Source organism: Lepidochelys kempii, chromosome 20 (genome assembly GCF_965140265.1).
Source record: "Lepidochelys kempii isolate rLepKem1 chromosome 20, rLepKem1.hap2, whole genome shotgun sequence".
Taxonomy (NCBI): Eukaryota; Metazoa; Chordata; order Testudines; family Cheloniidae; genus Lepidochelys; species Lepidochelys kempii.
This window is the reverse complement of record NC_133275.1, coordinates 2,512,806-2,537,280: the sequence shown is the minus strand read 5'-3', so window position 1 is coordinate 2,537,280 and position 24,475 is coordinate 2,512,806. Positions and strand designations below refer to the sequence as shown.

Genomic DNA, 24,475 nt, shown 5'->3' with positions numbered 1-24,475 from the left:
CAGACCCAGTTCCCACAGCTCGGATCCACCGGCCCTGGCGCAGGAGGGCAGATAGCGTGGGTACTGCAGGCAACTCGCCAGGAGATAGGGTGGTGGCATCTAGCCTCCGCCCAGCCCCAGGGCAGGTCCCTACCAGGGCTGGGGTAGCTGAGAACCAGACCCGAAGCCCATGGGGGGCGCCCCGGGGGCTGGGAAGTTGGACAGGCCCCATCGAACGTGGGAGGTCCCCCTGTGACCAGCCCGCGAGGTGAAACGGACGTCGCTGGGCCAGTCGGCTGCTCGCTTTTATTGGCAGAGGCGGGTTACAAGGGTGCCAGCCTGGCAGACGTGGGCCCTGCCCCACAGGCAGCGGGCGCAATTGAGTCCGGCTGCGGGGGGCCCGGCTGGCGCTCCTGGTGCAAACACTCGAAAAGCGGCGTCTTCACAATACGGATAAATACGGCGCGAGAGTTTTTGGCTTGAGCAGAGGGCGGCTCCCACGGGGAGGGACCAGGGCACCGTCCGGAGTAAATCTACTTTCACCCCACGCCCGGGGGTACGGGGCAGAGCCCTCCTGCCCCCTCCAGCCAGCCTGGAGCCCGCTTCTCCCACCCTGATCCGGCTGCTTTTTAAAACAAGAATGAAAAGGCACGTGAGATAAATAATGTAAAAAAGCCGAGACGTTGGCACAAGGAAATAAAAAAATCCCAGAGAAGGGAAAAAGAAAAACAAGACGAGGGCCTTGGAGAGAGCAAGACACTGTGCGGGGCTGGGGGGGGTGTCTAGACCCTTAGCGAAGAGCATGAGCGGCTGCATTTTGCAGTGGGGCGGAGGGGGCCGGTGGGTTCTGTGATGGGGCTGGGAGCCCCGCTGCTGGGTACAGGGGAGGGGGCAGCTGGGAGTTTCTTCCGACAGGGTCTAGGGTTGGGAGAAGCTATATCAGGGGGTGAGGGGGAAACTTTCCTTCTTGGGCCATAAACCCATTGGGGCTCTCGCCGCCCAGGACAGGATCCCTGCCCTCCGCGGCTCGGCGGGGGTCTCACCCGCGCCCGTCACCCTGGGATCTGGGCTGCTTTCTCTACCACACTGGGGCAGCTCGTGCCAGCTGGGACCTGCTGAGCAACTCCTGCCCCGCGGTGCCGTCGGGCACGGCCTGCCTTTCGGACCAGGCAGGTGGGGTTCTTGGGGGGGGGCATGTCCCACCCTGCTGCCTGACCCCTGCTCCATCTGGGGTCGTGCCCAAGAGCCGGGACGAGGCCCCAGCCCCCTGCTTGGCTCCGCCGTGGGTCCATTTTCTTTGGTCAGTTAAAAGGCAGATTGCGTTTGGCATCCCTGATCAGACACGCGGGGTGGGGAATGGTGGGGGTGACCCCCCCAACCACAGCCCCCCCCCCAGCGTTCACCCCCATGGCTTCACACCGAAGAGGACGGAAGAGAGGCGCGTGCTCAGAGCCACACAAGCGAAGGCTGGTGCCGCCAGGGGCGGGCGTGGGCTGGACCCTGCTGGGAAGCGGGGGGCTGCCAGGGGGACTAAGAGCTGCTCTTGTCGTCTTTCAAGTTGTGCCTGGAAGATCAAGGGGGGGTGGGGGGGAAGAGTGTGAACGGGTGGGCAGCTGCCTCCAGAACTGCCCCCCAGTCCAGATCCCACCCCCACGGAGCAGGAGCCTTTGCTGAGCCGAGCTGGGCACCTGTGGGGTTGGGGACGGTGGGGCTGGGGATGGTGACCCAGGAGCAGCCCTGGCCCCCAGACCCACAGTGCTCAGGGTCCCCGGTGCAGCCAAGAGACCCCCCATCCTTCCTGGGGAGCTTGAGATTCTTCAGACCCACAGGGATGCAGGACACGGGGCCCCATTCTGGAGACGGCTGGGGCCCTGCACGGCTCTGTCTGTGGGAAGCCACATCGCAGCCACCTTCCCACCTTGGGGTCTGAGGCCACAGAGATCAGGGAGCCGCACTGGCCCTGGACTTCGCCAGGGGAACCCACCTGGGCCTGCCTGCTCTCCCCAGAGAGGGGGAGCGTTCCCAGACCCCCCCCCCATTGCTCCAGCTGCGGGGAGTGGCAGGGGGCATTCCCAGACTTCCCCCCATTGCTCCAGCTGCAGGGAGGGGCAGGGGACATTCCCAGACTTCCCCCCATTGCTCCAGCTGCAGGGAGGGGCAAGGGGCATTCCCAGACTTCCCCCCATTGCTCCAGCTGGGGGGAGGGGCAAGGGGCATTCCCAGACCCCCCACCCATTGCTCCAGCTGGGGGGAGGGGCAGGGGGCATTCCCAGACTCCCCCCCCCGTTGCTTAGCTGGGGCAAGGGGTGTTCCCAGCCCCTTCCCCCCCACTCACCACTGGGCCCTGCCCTGGGTCAGGTCCACCTGCGACAGGTCAAGATGCACCTGAGGAGAAAGAAGTAAGAGTCAAGTGATTGTTCTCCCCCCCTCGATCGGAGAGCCCAGCGGTAACCATGGCGATGCCCCCCCTTACCTTCCCCAGGGGCTCCTTCTCCCGGGACATGAAGGAGACGCTGTTTTTGACGCAGGCCTCCAGCTTCCTCCGCGTGGCCTCCTCCAGGGACAGCTCCCACTCGAACCTGCCGGGCGGGGTGTGGTGGGGAGACAGAGCTGTGAGGGGAGCCTGGGGACGGGACCTGCACCAGTGGGAAGAGGTCTCCCCCCCCCAAGCCCATCACTGCCCCCCATCACCTCTCATTGAACTCGGGGTTCAGGGTCCTTTTCCGCACGGTGGTTTTCCTTTTGGTCACGCGGTTTTTGTCGGGCAGGAGGATCAGGGAGACGTAGGGGTCGGGAATGTCCTTCGAACTTGCCCTCAGCTTCCTGGGGAGGCAGGGGAGGGCGGGGGGGACACACACAGCGCGAGGGGAATCAGAACGGGGCAAAGCTCTACCGCCACTGCAGAGACGTGCCCGGAAAGCCAGAGCAGCCCTGACGGGGGCTGGTGCCAAGCTTCTGGGGGGCCCCTTTGGGTGCCCAGCCTGTGTAGGGATGTGGGGTAACCTAGAAGCTGAACCCCAAAGGCCCAGATCTTACAGCTGCTGGTAGGGGAGCTCCAGGAGGGGGACGATGGGCACCAGGTATGTGGGAGCCCCTTGCAGCCCTGAGGTCAGGCCTGAGTGGGTCACCTGGGGGAGGGCGGCGGGGAGAGGACGTCCCCCTCCAGTGAGCTCCATTCAGCGGTTCAGAGCAGCTGGTTCTGTAACTAGGGGCTGAACCGAGACCCCGCCGGCCAAGAGGAACTTAAAGCTCACACAGGGCAGCTGGAGAACCCAGGCGTCCTGGGAAACCTCCCCCGCCCTGAAAGGGGGTCCCAACATCTCCGCATCGCTATGCTCGCCTCCCCCACCCCATTACCTGCAGGAATGTACGACGACAACTAGCTTGCGCTCGTCCGTGTGGTACCAGGCTGTGAGTTGCAGCTGGCCCAGGGGGCCCTCCGCCAGCTCCAAGTTACTGTGCCGGAGAGAGGGGGCAGCGTTAGGGGGGGCACCAGAATCCTGCCCGTTCAGGTGGGTGCATTATTAGCAGTATTATGGTAGCAGCTAGAGGCCCCAGCTGAGTCTCTTTATGACATGAGCTTTATTAGTGGCATTACAGTAGCACCCCTGTAGTGTGCCCATTATTAGGGGCATTATGGAAGCACCCGGGTAATGGGCCCTTTATTAGCAGCATTACGGTAGCACCATTGTGGTGTGCCCTTTATTAGCAGTGTTACGGTAGCCCCTGGAGCCCCCAGCTGAGATCCCAGCCCCATTATATCATGCTCGTTATTAGTAGCGTTACGGCAGCCCCCCGAAGTGGCAGCTCCTGGCACCAGGGAGGTGGGCAGGGCCCCAGGGTCCCCCAGGAAAGGGCTGGGAACCCAGGGGGCCGGACGCTCCGGCTGCACCCCCCCACTCAGGCACCCCCCACCTGTCCACGTGGGTGAGGCGGTGACGCAGCTCCTGTGCAGGGCCAGCACCCCCGGGGTCCCCGTCCTCCCTGACGTAGAGCTCCGGCTCTGACCCCCCCGGGTGCTTCTCGGCCTCCTCGCCAGCTGACGGGGCGCTGAGGGTCTCCACCCCCGAGTGCTGGGAGACCAAGATCTGGGGGGCGGGAAGAGACAAGGGGATCAGAGGGGTTCAGTCTCCAGTGCACCCGGCCCCCCCCCGCCCCCGCCGGGCGACTCACCCCCAGCTGCACCCGCAGCAGGACCTGGCTGCCAGGGCCAGAGTGGCTGAGCGGGAACCAGCGGTCGAGCATCAGCGTCTCTGCCGCCAGCAGCTGGGCGAGGGGCAGGCTCAGCGCCCCCAGGCTCTGCCCCCCCTCGTCCTTCACCTGCGGGCGGGACGGACAGACAGAGCTCAGGCCTGGGTCAGACAGTGGAGGGAGGGATGGGGGGGAGGGGAATTTACCTGCAGCTCCAAGGACTCCACGTGGGGACGCTTGACGAGGAAGGAGAAGCCTTCGTCCCAGATGGGCTCCGAGGTGGGGGTGGAGATCTGGGGGGGTGGGGAGCCTGTGAAAGCAGAGAGGCCAGGACCCCCCCCCAGCACCACCAACCAGCTGCCACACACCCCCTCCAACGCACAGGGGTGCCCCTCCGCACGGCACACCCCTGGGCACAAGTACTCCCCCAACACCCACTCCGCCCCCTGTCCCAATGCCTCTCCCTCTCCAGCAGCCCCACCACTGGGCAAACCCCCCAGACCATCCCCCCGACCCACAGGGACCCCCCCAGTTTCCCCCCACATTTGTCCCAATGCCTCTCCCTCTCCGGCAGCCCCCATCACCGGGCAAGCCCCGCAAACCGACCCCTGCGTCCCGCTACCTTGCTCTTGTAGGAGACATTCCGGAGGGAGAGGCTGACGTAGGGGCTGGGGGGCTTGGAGCCCTTCCGGAGCTGGGGAGAAGGGGGGCGGTGAGTGGAGGAAACCTAGGGGGCACAAGCCCCATGGAGCTGGCCCAGCCCCCACCCTCAGGACCAGGCAGTGGGGTGCACGACAGGCTGTGCCGGAGGCCCCCAGCTGGTGCCGGGGCAGCCTGGGAATCTGCCCTGCTCGGGGCCGGCTGGCACAAGCTGGAGCCACCCGCCAGGAGCCAGCCACGGCCGCAAACTGGGGGTCTCAGAAGGACGGGGGCAGAGCGCGCACAGAGGGTGGAGCAGGAGGCCTGGGCGAGGATGGGACCCAAGAGTCCGGGGGGTTCGGGGCGTGCTCACCGGTAGGTCGGCTGCCCGGTCCAGGAAGACAGAGAGCAGGGCGGACGAGAGCTCCGCACTCCGCTGGCTTTGGGTCAGGCTGTTCACCATCAGCACCTGGAACGGAGCCAGCATGAGGCCCGGCCCGGCCCGGCGGGTCAGCGCCAGGGGGCTGCCCACAACCGCGGGCAGGGGAGGGGAGCATGGCGCCCCACCGCGAGGGCTGGCTACAGAGCGAGTGCCCAGCACGCGGCCTCGCTCCCTCACTCCCCATCCGCAGCCCCCCGCTAGCCAGTGCCCCTCAATCCCCAGCCCCCCGCTGGCCCAGCCTGGGCTCCCCCCACCCCCAGCTCTGCCGGTGCCCCTCACTCCTGACCCGCAGCCCCCTGCTGGCCGAGCTCTGGGGTCCCGATCCGCAGCCCAGCGCTGGGCCTGTCTTGGACGGGTTGCATAGCCCATGGGGCTAGCTCACCTTCATTTTATTCAGCGGTAACACAAGGGGCCTGCGCCCCACAGGATATGAGCTTCGGCCGTTGGCACAAGGCTTGAGGCCCATGATGGTGGCCCGGAGAAACGGCTGAATGGTGACCCCCCCCAGGCAGCCCCCCGGGCGCTGGCGATGGGGAAGATGTCGGCCGACATCCCAGGTTGTTCTGCCCCGGACGGGGCGGACGGACGCTCCACGTTACCTCCCTCACAGGCTTGGCAGGGCTCCTGCAGCCTGAGCGGTGCGGCTGTGCCCCCCGGGGGTCCCGGCTGTACAGCAAAGCCCGGGCCTGACCCTGGGCCAAGCACCCGCCCCCCCGCAGAGCCAGGGCTGGGGATTCTCCGGGAGCCAATACCGAACGGGCCTGGGGGGGCTTGCATCGCTTGTGACATCTGCTGCGTTTTGAACCCACTGTCCACTGAGCCCCACAGTATCGCTGTAGCCCCCCGCCCCCCTGGGCTGAGAGCTGACCCTGGCCCTACCCTGCTCCCTGGGTACTCTGTGCTCCAGCCCACAGTGCCCAGTGCAGCCTGCCCAGGATGCAGGGGGCTGGCTGGGCCCCCTCCCGTACCTGCTCCAGCTCGGCGCCGTTGGGGGTGGGGGGCAGACACTCCAGCCTCACGTGGAGGCGGCCGGATTTCACGTCCTCCAGGGGGAGCCACTGGAAGGAGAAAGGCAGCAGGGGTCAGACCCCTTGCCCGCCCCAGCCCCCCCGCCCCCTCCCCTGACTGCTGCCCCCAGAGGGCCCACGAGCTCCCACCTCGTCGATGAACCGGCTGCTCAGGGCTCGCTTCAGGGCGATCTTACACCTGAGGGAAGAACATGGGTCAGATTGAGGGGAGGGCCCCCCACACGGCTTCCTCTAAAGCTGAATCGTGCTGGAGGGCCCTGCAGACTGGGCAGGGGGTGCAGAGAAGCCCTCGGGGGGCCCCCAGCTGCTCCCCGAACCAGGGAACCCCAAGAGGAGGCGAGTGGAGCAGGTGGGGGCTGGGAGCCCCCGTTTGGTTCACTCCCCTCCCCTGCCCGGTTCCGGTCCCAACCCACCTGCCCAGGAAGTCGTCCTTGTCGATGTCTTTGTCGTAGATCTCAAACTCCACCTCCTGGCCGGGGATCTCATTCACGATGACCTGCGGGGGGTGGGGGTGGGGAACAAGGGTGTGGGGGGGGTCACCAGAAGCCCACCACCACCCGGCACAGACCAGGTTGGGACAGTGCGGGGCCGGGAGCCAGGACTCCTGGGTTCTCCCTGGCTCTGAGAGGGGTGGGGGGGTCTAGTGACTTAGAGTGGGCAGGGGCTGGGAGCCAGGACTCCTGGGTTCTACTCCCAGATCTGACCGCTGCATGACCTTGGGCGGTCCCGCCCTTTGTGCTGTTCCCCCATCTGTAGAATGATGGATGAGACCCCCACCCCGCCCCTCGGGGGTACTCAGGGGCAGGAGAGGAGGGGAAATGTCTCTCTGCCTCCTCCTGGCAGGCTCAGCTCGGCTGGTCCCACATAGCCCCCCGGGAAGGGGAGGGGCTGTGGCGGGTGGGGTGAGGGGCACCCCTCCACTCTGCTCCCCAGGGCTCTTCCCAGCCTGCGCCCCCCTCACCTCGTAGACCTCGTTCCAGCGGGGGCTCAGCTCCTCCTTGATGACATGGCTGCGGAAGCTCTGCCCGCCCAGCCGCACCTTGGCGTACGGGTCCGACTTGCCCCGGATCATGCCGCCCATAAAGTTGTCCTTGGCGATGAGGTTCTCAGCTTCCAGCAGGTGAATGCGGATCACGCTCTGCGGGGAGGGGTGGGGGTGGGAGCCTTCGCGTGACTTGCTTCTCCCCACAGCCACCCCCGACGCTGTACAGGAGAGCCCCCCTCCGGAGTCAGCCCTAGGCTCGCTGCCCCCATGGGGGCTCTGTCTCCATGGCCCTGCTAGGAGCCCGGGGAGCACCCAGCGCCCTGGGCCAGATTCGAACCGGCCGCCTCAGGGTGCGGGGCTTGTCCCAGCGCCCCATGGGAGGGGCTGGCTGCGGGGCCCATATGGTGAGCATCCCCCGCCCCCTCCCGCGGCTGTACCTCGGTGCCGAACTGGGCGTCGGGGCTGGCTCGGCTGGGCCGGGGCGGTGGGTCCACACTGCTGCCGGCGAAGGTGCTGGTCTCCACGTCCGACTGTCCCGGGGCACACGGCCGGGGAGAGGCGCAGACCTCGGGGGCGTCCAGGAACAGGATCTGTGGGGAGAGCGGCACCGGGGATCACGGGGGACAGCTGATGGTGGCTGCAGAGCTCTCAGCTGCTGGGGGACACCCCCCACCCGAGATCCACCCCCCGCCCCGGGGGCCAATCTCTCTGCCCTGGCTTCACCCGCAGGACGAGCTTCATGTAGATGCGGCTGCCTGGCCCCGAGTTCTCCAGCTGGAACCACTGGTCCAGCGTCATGTCCTCGGCCGTCAGCAGGCGGGACAGGCGGACGCTGAGTGAGCCCAGGCTGGTTTGGCGCGTGTCGTCCTTCACCTGCAGGGGGCGGAAGGGCTCCCGTTACTGCCCAGGCAGGGGGAAGGGGCGGGGCTATGGCAAGAGGGTGGAGCCTGGCAGAAAGGGGGCGGAGCCCACCTGGATGTCGATGTCCTGATTGGCTGGGTCCTGGAGGAAGAAGCGGAAGGCCTGGTCCCAGACAGGGGAGCTGGTGTTATAGACGACCTGTGGGGAGGAGATGGAGCTGGGTTACTGCCCCCCCCTGGAGCAGGCCGGGGCAGGAGGAGACAGGGGCTCCCCAACCGCCAGCACGCCCCAGCTCCTCACAGCACCCCCTCTTGGGAGCGCCCCCACTCCTGCCCTGCTCCCCACTCCTGCCCTGCTCCCCACAGCACCCCCTCTTGGGAGCGCCCCCACTCCTGCCCTGCTTCCCACAGCACCCCCTCTTGGGAGCGCCCCCACTCCTGCCCTGCTCCCCACAGCACCCCCTCTTGGGAGCGCCCCCATTCCTGCCCTGCTCCCCACAGCACCCCCTCTTGGGAGCGCCCCCACTCCTGCCCTGCTCCCCACAGCACCCCCTCTTGGGAGCGCCCCCACTCCTGCCCTGCTCCCCACAGCACCCCCTCTTGGGAGCGCCCCCACTCCTGCTCTGCTCCCCACAGCACCCCCTCTTGGGAGCCCCACCCAGCTCCTGCCCCACTCCCACAGCGGTCCCTGCTGGGGGAGGTTGGAATGGGAGGAGCTGGGGGCTCCATTTTGGCTCCACTCTTTTTGCGAGCCCCCCATCACACGGTGGCCGGGGGGGGGTCACCACGGCTCCGAGGCTGCCCCAGAGACGGTGGCTTACCCTGCTCTCCCGCGTGACGTCCTGCACCGACAGCTGCACCATGGGGTTGGGCTCCTTACCGGGCTTCTTCTGCTGTGGGGAGACACGGGGGGGTCACTGACGGTAACCGGGGGCCAAGACCCAGCTCAGCTCAGCCCAGCCCAGCCCAGCCCTCCTCCCCATCCCCCCAAGGACAAGCCCCCCCCAGCCCCACTCAGTACAGATCCCTTCCTCCCACTTCCCCAGGACACCCCCCCATGGTGCTGATACTCACAGGAAGCTCCTGGGCCCGGTCCCAGGTAGACGACCAGGATGGCGGCCGACGGCGCCTCTGGTTTGGAGGAGATTCCTCGGTTCCTCTGGAGGACCTGGGGGGGAGGGGGAGTCACCCCTGAAAGCTCTGGCCCAACAAGACCCCCCTGTGGGGCCCCCCCCATTCTTGTCTGCCCAGGAGTTGGTCCTCCCCAATCCCCCATGGATCTTAAGCTGAACTCCGTCCTCGCAACCGCCCTGGTCTCTGCAGAAACGGAGGCTGCGATCAACTGATGATGGAGTCCCAGAGCTGTGGAGAGAACCCAGGAGTCCTGGCTCGCAGCTCCCTCCTCCCCCACTCTAACCATCAGACCCCACTCGACTCCCAGAGCTGTGGAGAGAACCCAGGAGTCCTGGCTCACAGCTCCCTCCTCTCCCACTCTAACCACCAGACCCCACTCGCCTCCCAGAGCTGTGGAGAGAACCCAGGAGTCCTGGCTCGCAGCTCCCTCCTCCCCAGCTCTAACCACCAGACCCCACTCGCCTCCCAGAGCCAGGGAGAGAACCCAGGAGTCCTGGCTTGCAGCCCTCCTACTCTAACCACTAGACCCCACTCTCCTCCCAGTGAGCCGGGGGGCTGCACTGTGGTGATGTCCTCTATCCACAGCCCCGGCTCCGGCAGGACGCCCCCGTGGAGGGAGCCCCTCAGAGTCGAGGGGAGCCCAGGCTGGCGCTGGCCGCAACGGGGGGACAGGATCAGGCTCCTGGGCCCGCCCGGTCCCATTCCTGCATTTTGTGGGGGGGCTCTCACCTGCTCCAGCTTGGAGGCATCGGACATGGGTGTGAGCCACTCCAGGCACAGGTGGAGCTGGCCCCGGCCACCGTCCTGCAACGGGAACCACTGGGGGATGGGACAGAACTTGGGTCAGTCCCTGAATCCCATTTCCCCCAGCCCCCCACTTCCACCTCTGCCCCCTCACCTCCCTCCTGAGCCCTGTCTGCCCTTCCCCATCCACAGCCCCCATTTCCGCCACAGCCCCCCTGCGCCCCTGCACCTTGCTCCACCCACTCACCTCCCCACCCCCCCAAAGGGATCATCTCTGACCCGCCCAGATCTGCCCCCACTCCGGGCTGAGCGTCTCTCAGAGCTGGGCATCAAACAGGTTTCTCGGCCCGGGGGAAAATGTTCCCACCCCAAATTGGGACAAAAAGTCAAAATCTTGAAATTTTTTCCATCAACAGGGGGAAAAAACCATCCCGGCTCGGCTCAGTGTTGTTGGCCTTTTCCGAAGCCCAACACTGGGACTGACCCGATGTTCCAGACCCCGCGGCTCCTCGGCTCCGCGCCTCTCACGGCTTGGAACCGTCTCCCTTCCCAACCCTTTCCAGACGCCCCCCCCAGCCCCCGGAGAGAGACTCTCAGCCAGCCAGCCTCTCCGAGGGGAAACGCGGAGTCAAGAAATTCCCAGGCAGCTCCCCCACCTCCACACCTGGGGGGCACCCCCCCAAATCCACGCACACCCCTCCCAGTGCTCCCCCCAGCCCTTCAGTCCCCAAATCTGCCCCAACTCCCTCCTGCTGCCCCACCGACCTCCTCCAGCACGCGGGCCTGCAGCACCTCCCCGAAATCCAGCTTCATCCTGGAAGGGGCGGAAGGAGACGCCGTGAGCGCCCGGCTGGAACTCGCCGCTCCGAGGGGGGGGTCGAATCTGGCCCTGGCCTCCCCCGTGGCTTCAGCCACCGTGGTTCTGCCCATCCCCAGAGCGGGGCTCCCCCCTGGGCGGATCCCAGCCTGGTGCCCCCCCACCCGCGTCTCTCACCTGCCCAGGAAGTCGTCCTGGTCGGGGTCCTTGTCAAACAGCTCTACCTCCAACTCCTGCCCCGGCACCTCGTGCACCACGAACTGGGGGGTGCGGAAGAAGTGGGAGGGGTCAGTGCATCGGGAGGGGGGAGCGCACCAAGCCCAGACCCACGTGCACCCCACCCGGGGCTCCGTCCCCCTCTAGCGCCCGGGCTACGGGCAGCCATCTGAGAGGCTCCCCGGCTAGTCGGGCTGCAGTGCCCTGAGTTCGAGTCCCGCCGGCCGGCCGTGGGGCACGCTCACCTCGTACGTCTCATTCCAGACGGGGTTCAGGCTCTCGTCGATGACCTGGCTGGTGCAGAGCTGGGTGCCCACGCGGACGAGGGCGTAGGGGTCTGACTTGCCCTCGATCAGCCCCTTCACGTACTTGTCCTTGGACTGCAGGTCCTTGGCCTCCCGCAGGTGGACGCGCACAATCCCCTGCGGAGCCGGGGGGGGGAGAGAGTCAGCCGGGCCCTGGAGCCCCAGCCCCTCCCCCTGGGCGCGGTGCCGGCCTTACCCTGGGCAGCGGGGAGCGGAGCTGGGCCGCGTCATGCAGGTCGGGCACCAGGGGCACCAGCAGGCGATTGGGCAGCACCAGGAAAGCTGCGATGGAGTCCATGATCATGGAGTCCGACAGGGAGCTGCAGGGGGCGGGGCAAGGGCAGAGCTCAGCTGGCTGGGGTGGGGGGGAGAACTGGCCCCAGCTCCCCCCCATCCCATAAACGTGGAGGGGAGGGTGACCAAGGAACGGCTGGGCTGCAGGGTATGGGGGCGCGGACCCACACTGGACAGGGAATGGATCCTGCTGCGCCCCCCCCTCCAGTTGCCTCCCTGCCCTCCAACCCTACCACCTGCTGCGCGGGGCATTCATTGGGCGTGGGGACCCCCAGGCTGGGGGGGGCTGGGCAGGGACTCACCTGAGCCCTGGGATGTCCAGGAGGTTCGTCATCCCCGTCCAGTTAATGTCCAGAGTCTGGGGGACGGAGAAGCGGGGGGGGGGGGGGGTTTAGACTCGCCAGCTGCTCCCCCCGAGCTGGAGGGCACGCTGGGAATCCCGGATAGACAAGGTGGGTGCACTTCTTGTCAGCACCCCCCCCCTCCCCAAAAGGCATCTTGGCATCTCCCGGGGCCCCCCGCAGTCAACCCCTCCCATGGCTGCATCCAGTGAGCCAGAGCCTGGGGCCGTGGGGCCATGACACGTCCAGGGACTGACGCCCCCTAGCCCCCAGGCTGCGCAGCGGGGAAGCCCGGTGCTCAGAGCCTAGGGGAAACCCAAGTCCTGTCCCCGCCCCCGGGAGCCATCTGCACCCCCAAACAGGAGAGCAGGTCCGGCCCCAGACAGATCTCCCATCTCCCACCCTTGTCCCCAGCGCCCCACACATTCCTCAGCCGGGGCGGGGGGCTTGGAGCCAGGTCTCCCTGCAGCCCCCAGGCTTTGGAGGGGGCTGTACTCACGGGGCGGCGGATGAAGAACATGGTCAGGGCCCCCACGATGGGCATGTCCCCGATGAGGGGCTCCAGGATGACGCGAAGCACCCCGTGCAGCTGGGGGCAAGACGGAGAGTGAGCGCCAGGCCCAATCCCCCCCCAGACTTCCCCAGCCCCCACCCTGCACACCTCCCCCAGCTCCCCAGCAGCCCCCCCTCCTGAAAACCCACCCCCCAAATTCTTCCATCCCAGCAAAACCCCCACGCAGAATGGAGGGTGGAAAGGGGGGGAAGCGGCTGCCCCCAGACACTGCAGTGCCCCCAGTGGGAGCATCTCACCTGCATCCCCTTCACCCCAGCCTTGCAGAAGAATTTCTTCACCTCCACGTCAATGTGCACGTCCCCCACGTAGCTGCGGAGACGGGAGCGTGAGGGGCGTGGCGCCTCCCCCCCCTTAACCCTTCGCACGCCCCTCCCCGTACCCCAGCTCCCCCGAGACCAGGGACCCCCATCCTCTCCTTAGCAGAGAGCCAAGACCCGTCTCCCCGCCCACTTCATCGCCCTTCTTGTGGGCCGGCTGCCCCACCATGCCTTGGGGAGGGGACCCAACGCTGCACAGGGCAGCCAGGCCTAAGGGCCGAGGCTGCTGGCCACAGACAGGCCCTGCGGCTCCTCACGGTGAGATCCTGGCCCGGGCGACCAGGCCAATCTCTGAGAACCAGCACATTCGGCACCCCCAGGTGAGTCTCCGAGATGCGCGATCGGGGCTGGCTGCTAGGGGGCAGCGCGGAGGCAGCCGGCTCCTTACCTGACAGTCAGGTCCAGTAGGATTTGCTTCTTGTTCTGGCCAGTGTGAACCTTCACGCCCATTACCCTGAGGGGCTGGATGGAAGCAGGAGGCAGACGGTTACCGGAGCACGCCCTGCCCCCTGCCAGGGAGATCCTGGCTCCCCACATCGGGGCGCTGGCTCCCCAGAGGGCTCGGAATGGCTCTGACCCTGAAATGCGGCTGCCCCTGGGGTGGGACGAGGCAGCTGCTTAACAAGGCCACGTGCTGCGGGCGAATTGAGGGAACGGACGTGCACTCAGCCCACTTGATGGGGGGGATCTCCCCCAAGCTCAGGGTGGGGCTGCTGTAACAGGCCTGGGGTCCCACTGACCCTGTATATCCCTGGGATCCCGCCCCCCCCCCCCAGCTCCATCTGTCTCCTCCAGCAGCAAGGAGGGAGCAAGGCAGAGATTCCCTCGCTCCCCGCTGGAGTTCACTCGTACAGCGAGTGGCTTGGGCCTCAGCCAAAGGAGCCTCGTGCTTGGCTGCTCCAAGCCTAGTTTAACACAGCAGCTGGGGAGACGTGGGCTCGAGAGGGGGGTGTGGCCCAAGGTGGGGGCCCGGCCCAAGGTGGGGGCCCTACCTTCTCGCCCATGTCGACCTTGGTGAAGGCGAAGGTCTGCAGGTGGGTGTTGGAGGCGCGGATCATGGGGGCGATGTTCTCCACCAGCAACTTCTCCATGTACTGCCCGAAGAAAGGCCAGGCCTGGGCCAGGATCTGCAGGGGGCAAGTGGGGGGGTGGGGGAGAGGGGCGTTAGCTGGGGGGCAGAGCAAACCCTTCCTGCCCCCCATGGCTGACGGACACATGCCCACCCTTTGCTCTCACCTTGTTGAGCCATTCGGCCTTCTCCACGTCCGGGAAACTGACCTGCAGACGGAGGCAAACAGAGCCCGTCAGGGGGATGCCAAGCTCCCAGGGCTCAGGGAGGGGGGTCTTGTGGCTAGAACAGGGCAGGTTGGGAGCCAGGACTCCTGGGTTCTACCCCTGGATCTGGGAGGGGAGTGGGTCTGGTGGGTTAGAGCACAGGGGGCTGGGGAGCCAGGACTCCTGGGCTCTCTCCCTGGCTCTGGGACAGGAGTGGGGGTCTGGTGGTTAGAGCAGGGGGGGTTGGGAGCCAGGACTCCTGGGTTCTACCCCTGGATCTAGGAGGGGAGTGAGTCTGGTGGGTTAGAGCACAGGGGGCTGTGAGCCAGGACTCCTGGGTTCTTGTCCGTTATGTGACCACAGATAAGTCAGTTCCTCGCCCTCAGTTTCCCCATTTGCAAACCAGGGTTCGCACCCCCCCACCGGCCCCAGGAGGGGGCTGTGAGATGTCTGGGAAGTGCATGACGGCCCCCACACTGCAGGGGTACCAGGAGCTCCAGCCTCCTGCAAACAGATTCTTGTTGCTGTTTGCACCAGGCTCCTTATCACGGGGAGTGAAAAGCCCAGGACGTGCCAAGGGCCCCGTTTCAATTTAATCTGCTCTGCGAACACTGGGTCAGCGGGCGAGGACGGGCCGGGCCAGGAGCCCTGACCCAGGGTAGCGAGTGGCTGGGCCCGGGGTGACAACGCGGCGGGAGCAACCTCGGGGTCAAGGGCCCCACGGCGCAGCCCCCACGGCTGCTTATTGCCAAGGCCCTGGGCATGAAGCAATTTTGACAGCCGGCGAGGGCAGGTTTCTTCATCTCTCTCTTCTCAGAGCTGAGGGGGGACCGCGGACAAAAACCACAGGAGATGCCTGAACCAGCAGCCGGGCAGCCAAGTGGGGCACCGTGCCAGGCTGCGGCAGCGCCCGTGCGATGCCGTTGGCAGGGCGGGAAGTGGGGGCGCCGGCTTCCCCGCGAGGTGAATCAAAGCGAAACGCTGTGCACCCATCTCAAAATCCACCCCCTGCAGCCCCGCCCTTCCCCCCCTCAATCCGGTTTAAGGACAGGGCTGCGGGGTGGGGGGGGGGGGGGCGCGCGGGCAGGATGAACCAAACCCGCCAAGTCACTAGCTGCCTCTGGCCCCAGTGCCAATCGTGATCCCATGAACTGGGCCAAGCTGGGCCTGGCTCCCTCGAGGGCCGGGGAGCTAGTTTTGGGGGCCAGGTGTAAAGTGAAGGTGTAAAGTCGGGAGCGTGGGGGGAGAACCTCTGGGCCATGACTCGCAGGGAAGATCCCCACATGCCCAGTGAGAATCAAGGGGGGGCCTTCCCTTGCCCCCCCCACCCCCTGTCAGAGCCCCTCGGCTCAGGGAGTGAGCCCTGGGAGGGACCCAGCGGAGTCCAGCCCCGACTCCCATGCCAGCGTGCTGGTCACAGACATCAATGCAGGGAGCAGGAAAGGCCTGGCCGGGGGGGGTCTGCTCAGGCCTCATCCTGTCGGCCCTTTGAAATCCTGCTAGCCACTTCACTAAGAGCAGGGGAGTGGCCCTGCTCCCTGGCCAGGATCTCTTCTCCCTTGCATAGCGTGCCCTGGCCACTGCGCCTCACCCAAGAGGTGGCTGCATCTCAGTGCCGGGTGAGGGATCCCTGGACACACAGACCCCCCATGTCCCACCCCAGAGGTGGCTGCATTTCCCTGTTGGCACAGAGCGTGCGAAGGGCTCTGGAACAGACACAGATGAGGGACACAAAACAGCTGCCCCCAGAGCGGCTGCAGCCGGCGTCCAGGTGGGGAGCAGGCTCCGGGCCAGATCCAAGCAGCCCACGGGGTCGATGTCTCGGGCTCTCTGGCTGGGTGTGTTCCCGGCCCCAGGAAGCGACAGCTTGATGCCGGGGGACAGAGCTGTCCTGGCCCCCAGCCAAACCCTGCCACCCTTTGTCAGCTCTGAGCCCGAGGGACGTGCAGGGTGGCAGCTGGAGAGGCTGAGGGGCTGGTAACTGCCTTGCGGCCGGGAGCCCAGAGCTTTCCGCAAGCTGTTTCGCTTCCTCCCCTCGCAGGCGAAGGCAGAGAGCAGCACATGGAGGGGAGGGGACCAGTGGGGCATGGGCTGCACCCTCCCATACGGGGCATGAGCAGTGGACTCAGGGGGCCACCTCCTCCCACTTTAACCAGTAGATCCCACTCCCCTCCCGAGCTGGAATGGAACCCAGGAGTCCTGGCTCCCAAACCCCACTAGATCCTACTCCCCTCCCAGAGCAGTGATAGAGCCCAGGAGTCCTGGCTCCTACCCCCACCAGACCCCTCCCTTGCCCATCACAAGGGAGGCGTCAGGCCCAAGGGCACTTCTGCCCTAGATACGGCACTGAGCTGGCCCCCCCGTGGATCATGTGCAGGGCGGTAACCACGGGACCCAGTGGGCAGAGATCCCACAGCCTGGGGGTCAAGAGGGGGCTCCCAGAACATCTGATTAACGGCCTGCTGGTGGTCAGAGGCACAAGCCAAGAGCTCAGGGAAAGGGGGGACCTGGCCCCCCCAAAATGATGCTGGAGAAGGGGGTGGCCAGGGAGGTCTTTGGGAAGGGGGGGCTGATCTGGCAGGGGGGGATGGGGACCAACCCTGCTGAGCTCTGGGGACAGGCTGGCTGTGTGACCCAGAGGGGAGGAGACGATGCCTGCAGGGGATCGGATCAAGGGGTGGGTTGGGAGCCCAGAGACGGACCTGGGGTCAGTGCAAAACCAAAACACCAACAGCCCCCGTGAGAGACCCTACAAAAACAAACCAGTATGCCAAGCACTCCCCCACCCCCATGAGAGACCCTACGATAACATACGGGCACCCCCAGCCCCGCCCCCGTGAGAGACCCTACGATAACACACAGGCACCCCCAGCCCCGCCCCCGTGAGAGACCCTACGATAACAAACCCTGTGTCCATTGGAGGGGACGGATTTGGGGTGCTGCAACTGGGAGCAGGGAGCGACTGCCAAGTCCCATTCTGGCGTAGCCGCGGTTCCCATAGTCCCGGGCTGCTGGAAAGCACTAGGCCAGATGGGGAAACTGAGGCACAGAGAGGAGGCAGCCACACCGGTTGAACACAGCCCAGATCTCCTGCTACCCAACCAGGCCTCCCCGCTGGCCAGATGCTGCGAGGCCAAGTCCCTGGGTCGCCCCAGCGGGTCCTGCAGAGACCTGATCTGCCCAGCAAAGATTCAGATGGGCAGCCTTGCCCGCATTGGGGCCTGGCTCAGGGCTCCACCATCTGGACACTTGAGCCAACCAGCAGGGGGTGAGCAGGGCAGGTAGGGGGAGCTCTCTTGGCTTGGAGATCTGCTAAGGCGGCAAGTCTGGCTCGAAGGAGCCAGGGTTAAAGCCAAGAGCCCGCCCCTCCGCCGAGAGGAAAGTCCTGGGCACAAGCTGGGAGTCAGGACTCCTGGGTTCTAGTCCCAGCTCACCGACCTGCTGTGCCTCAGTTTCCCCATATGTACAGTAAGCCTGACGTGGGAGAGGGCCTGCTAGCGAGGGCGGCTCAGCACCCACACTCAGCGCAAGGGAGAACTTGGCAGGGCTAGTGTAAGATAGAGTGTCCCGGGCCGGCACCGAGATGCCAGGCCTGGGTCAGGCAGCGCGATCCTCCCCCCCCCGCCCCCCCACTAGCCCTCACGGGGGAGGAGGCAGGAGCTGCGCCCCGCAGAGCAAACACCGCCCAGGAGACGCTTCCAAACCTGCCGGGCCTGTTCCGGGGAGGCAGAGCCCAGCTCCGGTCTGGGCGGCCTGTCCCCATGGGCACCACGGGGGGGCATCTCCCCGCCGTGCCCGTCGAGGGCGACTTTAGCACAACAGGCCCCGCACGGCTACCGTCACGCAGCTGGTGCTGAGCGACCAGCCCGCAGGGCGCCAAACCCTGCACACGCGCCTGGCCCGGGGGGTCTCTATGGGGGCGGAGGAGGGGGCAGCTCAGCCTCCCCCGGCTTTGGGCTCCACCTGGGCCTTGTGGGGGAACCGGTTCCCCCGGCTGGGGTCAGCAAGGGGCTCCCTAGCGCCCCCTCCGGAGGCGGCCCTGACCCAAAGCCAGCAGGAGCCTTTCTGCCCCCTTCCCCAGGCTTTGGCCTGGGCCGTGGGGCCAGCTCCCCACGTGGCCTGTAGGCCGCACGTCTTGGGGGCGGGGGGGAGGGAGGAGAGGCAGGAACCGGCTGTCTAGAGACAGTGGATGAGCACAGGGGCCTGCGTCCATCACAGCCGCTCCACCCCCCGAGCAGGTTCACGGAGCAGAGCCGGGTGGGTGGACGGATGGGGAGCAAGCGACACCCACAGAGCCGCTGGCAGCTGCCAAGGCCGCCCGGGCTGCGAAAGACGCAGCAGCAGGGTTTCCGTTACGGCAGAAAACAGAGGGGGCGGCTGGCGGTGACTCAGCCACATTCCATGCGTGCCAGGAGCGGGGATGCTGGAGGCCAGCGGGGTGGAGCCGAGACGGGAGCGATTCCTGGCCTGTGAAACGAGTCTGCCAGGCCTCAGGGGGCTGCAGCGCAAAGCATTGGATCGCCATAGCGCCTAGAGGGGCCAGCCGGGCTCAGGGGCCTGCCGTGCCCGGAGCCGCAAGAGGCAGTCGCTGCCCCAAACAGCTCGCGAGCTGGGTAGACAGATGAAGGTTGGGTGGGGAAACTGAGGCAGAGAGAGCCAAAGCAACTCGCTCAAGGTCACTCAGCAAAGCCAGCTCCCCCAAGGCCCAGACCACCAGCCCCTGAGCCACCCAGCCAACTGGCACTAGCCAGCCCCAGCGCTGGCAGCCTCAGTGGGATGGCCCAGGAGGGGACAAGCCCTGGAGACTGAGCTCTGTTCTCATGCCCCCCCACAGGCAGGTTTGCCCACAACCAGAGGACATTTGCCCTGGGGCCGTGCTTGTTTCACAGCCCAATCTTTAGACCCCAGTGCCGTGAAGCCTGGCAGCAGATCGCTCCCATGTGGTTCCACACCAGCCTGGCCGGGGGGAGGGGGCCGCCCCACCCGGCTGGTCCCACCAGGGGAGACACAGCTTGGGGTGGGCAGCTGGAAAACACAGGAAAACTCTCCAATGAGCAGCTCCCAGCCCCCATCTCACCCCTCTTGCAAAAGGGATCTGACCCTTCCCCACTGCCCCTGTATGATCCCCCGCCTCCTTTGCCAAAGGATGGGGGAAACGGGGCCAAAGCACTCAGGGTTTGACCACGCATAGCCAGGCTGCGTTGCCGGCATCCCAGAGCAACCCAAGGCCTTTGGGGCAGCGGCCAGTGCAGGGAAATCTCTCCATGTATGGTGTGTAAGGGGACGAGCACACACACATCCCGCTTCCCCCACCCCAGCTGCCGGACAAACAGGGCCCAAGACTTTTTTAAACCAAGAAGATGATGCTTCGGCTCTTCCTTATCCCTCAGGATTAAAATCTTGGATTTCCAGGGCAGAAGGCACCAGTCTAATCACCCAGGGCTGCTGGGTGAGCAAGTGCATCTCTGGCAGAAAGACATCTAGTCCTGAGGCGAAGATCTGTATTCTCACTTCCTTTCACTCCGCCCCAGTTCCTAACCACCGTGGCCAAAAAAAGCAACAACCCTCTTTTCAACATGGATTTTGGTTTGTCATTGTTGACACTGTGTAACGCATCTAGATCTTCATCCATTTTGGGTCCGTAAACCAGATCAGATGTTGTTTTGGACCCTGCCCGAAGGAGCTGATGAGCTAAGCAATTTCACTGAGTCTGTCCCACGTCATGCTAAGGTTCTCATACGGCAGTACCTTGCTGTGAGGTTTTGGTTGCAGACACTGCAGGGGTAGGGTTTAAAAAGCCTACTGAAGAGTTTGGAAAAGATCTGAACCCTCATGCTTCAGGGCACATGTCAACCTCCAACTGATAGGGGTCAGGAGGAAACTTCCCCTCCGTGGGGGGTCATTCCATAATTGTCCCTTGGAACCAGCTGGGGTCCAGCCACTGCTAGAGACAGGATACTGGACTCAGATGGACCCCTGCTCTGACCTACCGTGCCGGTTCCTAGCTTCAATCCACATATAACACCGCTTCCCACTTAAAGGTGTTAAAATATCATAATGACGTCACTTCTATTTCCTAAAAAAATGGACCTCTAAAGATTGCTCCAGCCCCCCTTGTCCAAGGGGTACCTGAAATGCTCTGGTGGGCAAAGAGGAAGGAAGAAGAACTAAAAACCGCACAAGCACCCGGCCACAAACACTCCCGCCGCTAGATTTTAGTTCCTTTAAGCCCCAGCAGAAAATACCTTGTGAAATGGGCTCTGGGCCGATGGTTAATAACTCCAATTAACTTGGAATCCAGCGCAGGTTTAACACAAGCCAACCCAGCCCCGAGCCAGAACATTCCCACCAGGTCTGAGCGGAAGCACCCGAAGAAATGGTTTAGCCTGCAGACGCTCCCACTGAAATAACCGAGGCCTGGATTCAGCAAACCACCTAAGCACGTGCTCAGAGCCCAGGGGCCTTCAACAGGGATGGACTCGGTGACACGTCCTGGGGGCTTTGCTGGATCAGGGCCCTGTCTGGATGTCGGCGTCTAACTTTCAGCACTTAAGACTGAAGACGCCGACCTCTGTTCCTGGCTGCTCGGGATTTTGCTTCCACTGCAGCCTCCTTCAGCTGGTCCCTTCTCCTCTCCCTGCGCCGGCGGCTGAGGGCCAGGTGCTCCGTGCTGGCGTCACAGCTCAGCACGGACCGGTCGGTGCGAAAAGAACCAGCAGCCGGCTGCTGGGGAGCCCCAGCAAAACCCAGGGCAGGCCGCTCCCACTGCTGGAAAGGGGGCTGCGGGGGAAACAGGCCAAGACCCTAAAACCAGGAGGGGCTCCCCCTGCATCGTCACTGATCCAATCCCCACCTGCTCCCCACACACAGAGAGAGATGGAAAAACCCGGCCGACTGGGAAGGGCAGGAGGAGAAGCAGTGAGGAAAGGGGTGAAGGGATGCGGCAGGATGGCAGGGCGGGGCAGGGCTGGCATGTGATGGGGCCAAGGCAGGGTGGGGGCCTGGCCCAGGAAGAGGCAGGGAACTGGATGCCCAGAGCGAAGGGCTCCTGGAGAAGGAATGGCGCAGTCTCTGGGCGGGACACAGGCATATGATGTCCTGGGAGAAGGGTGCTGTAGACAGACCCAGCCAAGGACGGATCACGCGATGCCCAAGGGGGCTGGGTGGGGACAGGCAGAGGATGGTAGGGACCAAGGAGCAGGATCTTTAGACAGGGCTGAGTCAGCTCCTGGTGAATGTGTGAAGAGGAGATGGGGGGGAATGAGGGAGTCCTGGCTGGGGGGCGGGGGGGGTCTGCTCATCCAGCTGGGCAGCTGATGGCAGGGAGGGGGGTGAAGAGAATGGGGAGTTCCCCAGGGTGAGGCAGAGAGAACTGGGGGGGCAGGCACTCTCTTCACCCAGGGAAGGGGGGAGGGCAAAGAGGAGGCAGGGGGGACAGGGGGAACCTTGGTAGGATGGGGGTCCCCAGGGGGGCAAAGAGGAGGCAGGGGGGACAGGGGGGCCCCAGGGGGAGCGGGCGAAGAGACGGCGGGGGGACCCCGGGGGGGGCGGGGGCGAAGAGACGGCGGGGGGATGGGGGGAACCCCGGGGGGGCCAGGGGGGCCAGGGGGGCCCCGGGGGGGCAGGGGCGAAGAGACGGCGGGGAACCCCGGGGGGGCGGGGGCGAAGAGACGGCGGGGGGCCGGGGGGAACCCCGGGGGGGGCGGGGGCGAAGAGACGGCGGGGGGCCGGGGGGGAACCCCGGGGGGGCGGGGGCGAAGAGACGGCGGGGGGCCCCCGGGGGGGCCAGGGGGGCCCCGGGGGGGAGGGGGCGAAGAGACGGCGGGGGGCCGGGGGGGAACCCCGGGGGGGCGGGGGCGAAGAGACGGCGGGGGGCCCCCGGGGGGGCCAGGGGGGCCCCGGGGGGGGCGGGGGCGAAGAGACGGCGGGGGGCCGGGGGGGAACCCCGGGGGGGCGGGGGCGAAGAGACGGCGGGGGGCCCCCGGGGGGGCCAGGGGGGCCCCGGGGGGGAGGGGGCGAAGAGACGGCGGGGGGCCAGGGGGGCCCCGGGGGGGAGGGGGCGAAGAGACGGCGGGGGGCCAGGAGGGGCGGGGGCGAAGAGACGGCGGGGGGCCCCCGGGGGGGCCAGGGGGGCCCCGGGGGGGAGGGGGCGAAGAGACGGCGGGGGGCCAGGAGGGCCCTGGGGGGAACCCCGGGGGGGCGGGGGCGAAGAGACGGCGGGGGGACGGGGGGCCCCGCGGGGGCCGCTCTCCTCACCCAGGCGGGCAGCTCCCGCGGGCTCAGGTAGAGGCCGGCGGCGGCGGCGCTCACGTGGCGCTCCTCGTCCTCCAGCAGGCGGCGGGCGGCCCGCAGGCTCCGCTCCTTGCCCCGCCGCGCCGCCCGCCAGCCCGCGTAGAGCCCCAGGCCGAGCAGCACGAAGCCCAGGCTCAGGCCCAGCCGCCCGGCCACGTAGACCGGCGCCAGGCTCAGCAGCAGCTTCCCGAAGGCGGCCAGGGCGGCCAGCGCCTCGGCCGAGCCGGGGCCGGAGCCGGGTCCCTCCCGCCGCTCCATGGGGCCGCCGCCGCCGCACTGGCCGCGCCCGCGGCTGGCGGGGCCCGGGCCGGGCCGCCGGGGGGGCGGGGCCCGCGCCGGCCACGCCCCGCGCGCCGGCCGATTGGACAGCCCGGCGACGGGGCGGGGCCGGGCGCCGCCGAAGCCGCGCCCCTCTGGCTCTGATTGGGCAGGAGGCGGGAGCCGCGCCCTTTGCCTCTCCGAGGGGCTCGGGAGAAGTCACGCCCCTCGTGCTCTGATTGGTCGGTGGCGCGGGGCGGGGATGGGTGAGCATTCCACCGCGCCCCCTTCCCGCTTCATTGGCCAGAGGCGCTAAAGAGGGTGGGGCTAGCCCTGCTGATTGGCCAGAGAGGCTGGGCAGGCGGAGCTAGTGGCAAACGGATACATTTCGATAGTAGCCAGTTGGGGCCTTCTTGGCAAGCTGCGGGGTCTCTAAACTCAGCCTGTCCTGGGCGGGCTGAGGCCAGGCCACGCGCCTGGAGGGATGAACTTGCTGGGCTCCAGGGGCCCTGGCTGGGAGGGGCGTCTGCTGGGGCCCCAGCCTGGGTCTGGTTTGCCCCAGAGGCCGGGGCTCAGGGCCTTGGGCGTGAGGGTGCCACGCTTCCGGCTCGGGAGCTCACCGGAAACCGGGCGGACAGGGCTGCACGGGGCCGGGCTCCGCTCCCAGGCGGTGGGGTTGGCACCACGTGTGTGTCTGCGAAGCTCTGAGCATCTCCTAGGGTCCTGAACCAAGGCAGGCTGCAGCTTGGACCAATTTCCCACCATTCTGATGTGAAAAATCCCTCCCTTTTCGGCCCGCGACCCAGAGCGGGGTTTGACTCAGGCGGCCTGCGAAGATTTGACTACAAGCGCTGGGGAGAGGGATGTGACAGACCCCTCCCCAACCCCCGAACTTCCTGTGCGGCTTCTGTGGTACAGCTGCAATGCTGAGGCCTGAGGGAGGTTGCTACAGGACACGGCTCCTTTCGCTCTTATCCATCAATCTCACAATGCTTTGCAACCGTGTGAAAGCGTCATGAGATGCCGCTTTGGAGATGCCGAAACTGGGCCACAGAGAGTGGGCCCAAGGTCACGCAGGCCAGTCAGGGCAGTTCTGACTCTTAGCCAAGTGCCTTGTGCATTGTCTCCTTTCCATGTTGCTCTCACGGCAAAATCCCTGATTCTGCAAACTGCGTCTTTGTGACTGCTTGTTACATGCTTATCTTGTTAAAAGCTTTCTTGGCAACAGCACAGCTGTGGCCAGACTATTTGTCCTTCCCTTGCAGAACAGATCCTGTGGGATGATGCTTTTCTTGTCCACAGTTGACTGTAGCAGCCCTTCTGGCCTTCCACTTTTACAAGTTACCTAATCCCTGTTTTTACTCACCAACCTTCTCTGTGTATACTAGATTTCCCAGAGCACTGTTCCTGCAGTCAGCTGGGAGTCTGATTTCAGTCAGAGCAGGACTGGATCCTTTAGCAGGGTGACTACCATACAGATTGTGTCCCAAACGGCTTGAGAATGTTTCTTTTAAACAGGCAAAAAAAATTCACAGGGAAGGGGAGTACGGCTACTTTGTGCTGAAATGAGATGAGGGCTCATGAGGTGGGGCTATAAAACACCTGTTCCAAGGAAGGGATGAATACTCCAATCTGGTGATTTGGGCTTTTCTACCCCCTGCTTTCCTAAAGTCACACAGTGTGCCAAACACTACTCTAGGAGTAGAAGGCAGGAATGCTAGCTCCCCATCCCTTGCTCTAACCACTTGGCCGCACTCCCTAAAGTTGGGAAACAAAAACCCACG

At 65.8% G+C, this 24,475-nt stretch overlaps 1 protein-coding gene across 1 annotated transcript; it reads right to left on the bottom strand.

Annotated features, from left to right (window-relative positions):
* Positions 1-270: 270 nt before the first annotated feature.
* On the bottom strand, positions 271-22,724 carry ESYT1 (extended synaptotagmin 1). The gene is given in 32 exon segments (XM_073318331.1): positions 271-1,543; positions 2,315-2,364; positions 2,453-2,558; positions 2,671-2,802; positions 3,337-3,435; positions 3,895-4,067; positions 4,153-4,299; positions 4,377-4,463; positions 4,793-4,864; positions 5,183-5,278; positions 6,220-6,309; positions 6,409-6,457; positions 6,693-6,775; positions 7,241-7,417; positions 7,702-7,854; positions 7,988-8,137; positions 8,237-8,323; positions 8,946-9,017; positions 9,199-9,219; positions 9,221-9,292; positions 9,988-10,077; positions 10,768-10,816; positions 10,997-11,079; positions 11,281-11,457; positions 11,537-11,660; positions 11,937-11,992; positions 12,475-12,564; positions 12,786-12,858; positions 13,255-13,328; positions 13,859-13,993; positions 14,103-14,144; positions 22,398-22,724. Coding segments are annotated over 32 exon segments (3,237 nt in total). The 5' UTR covers positions 22,692-22,724; the 3' UTR covers positions 271-1,509.
* Positions 22,725-24,475: the final 1,751 nt, after the last annotated feature.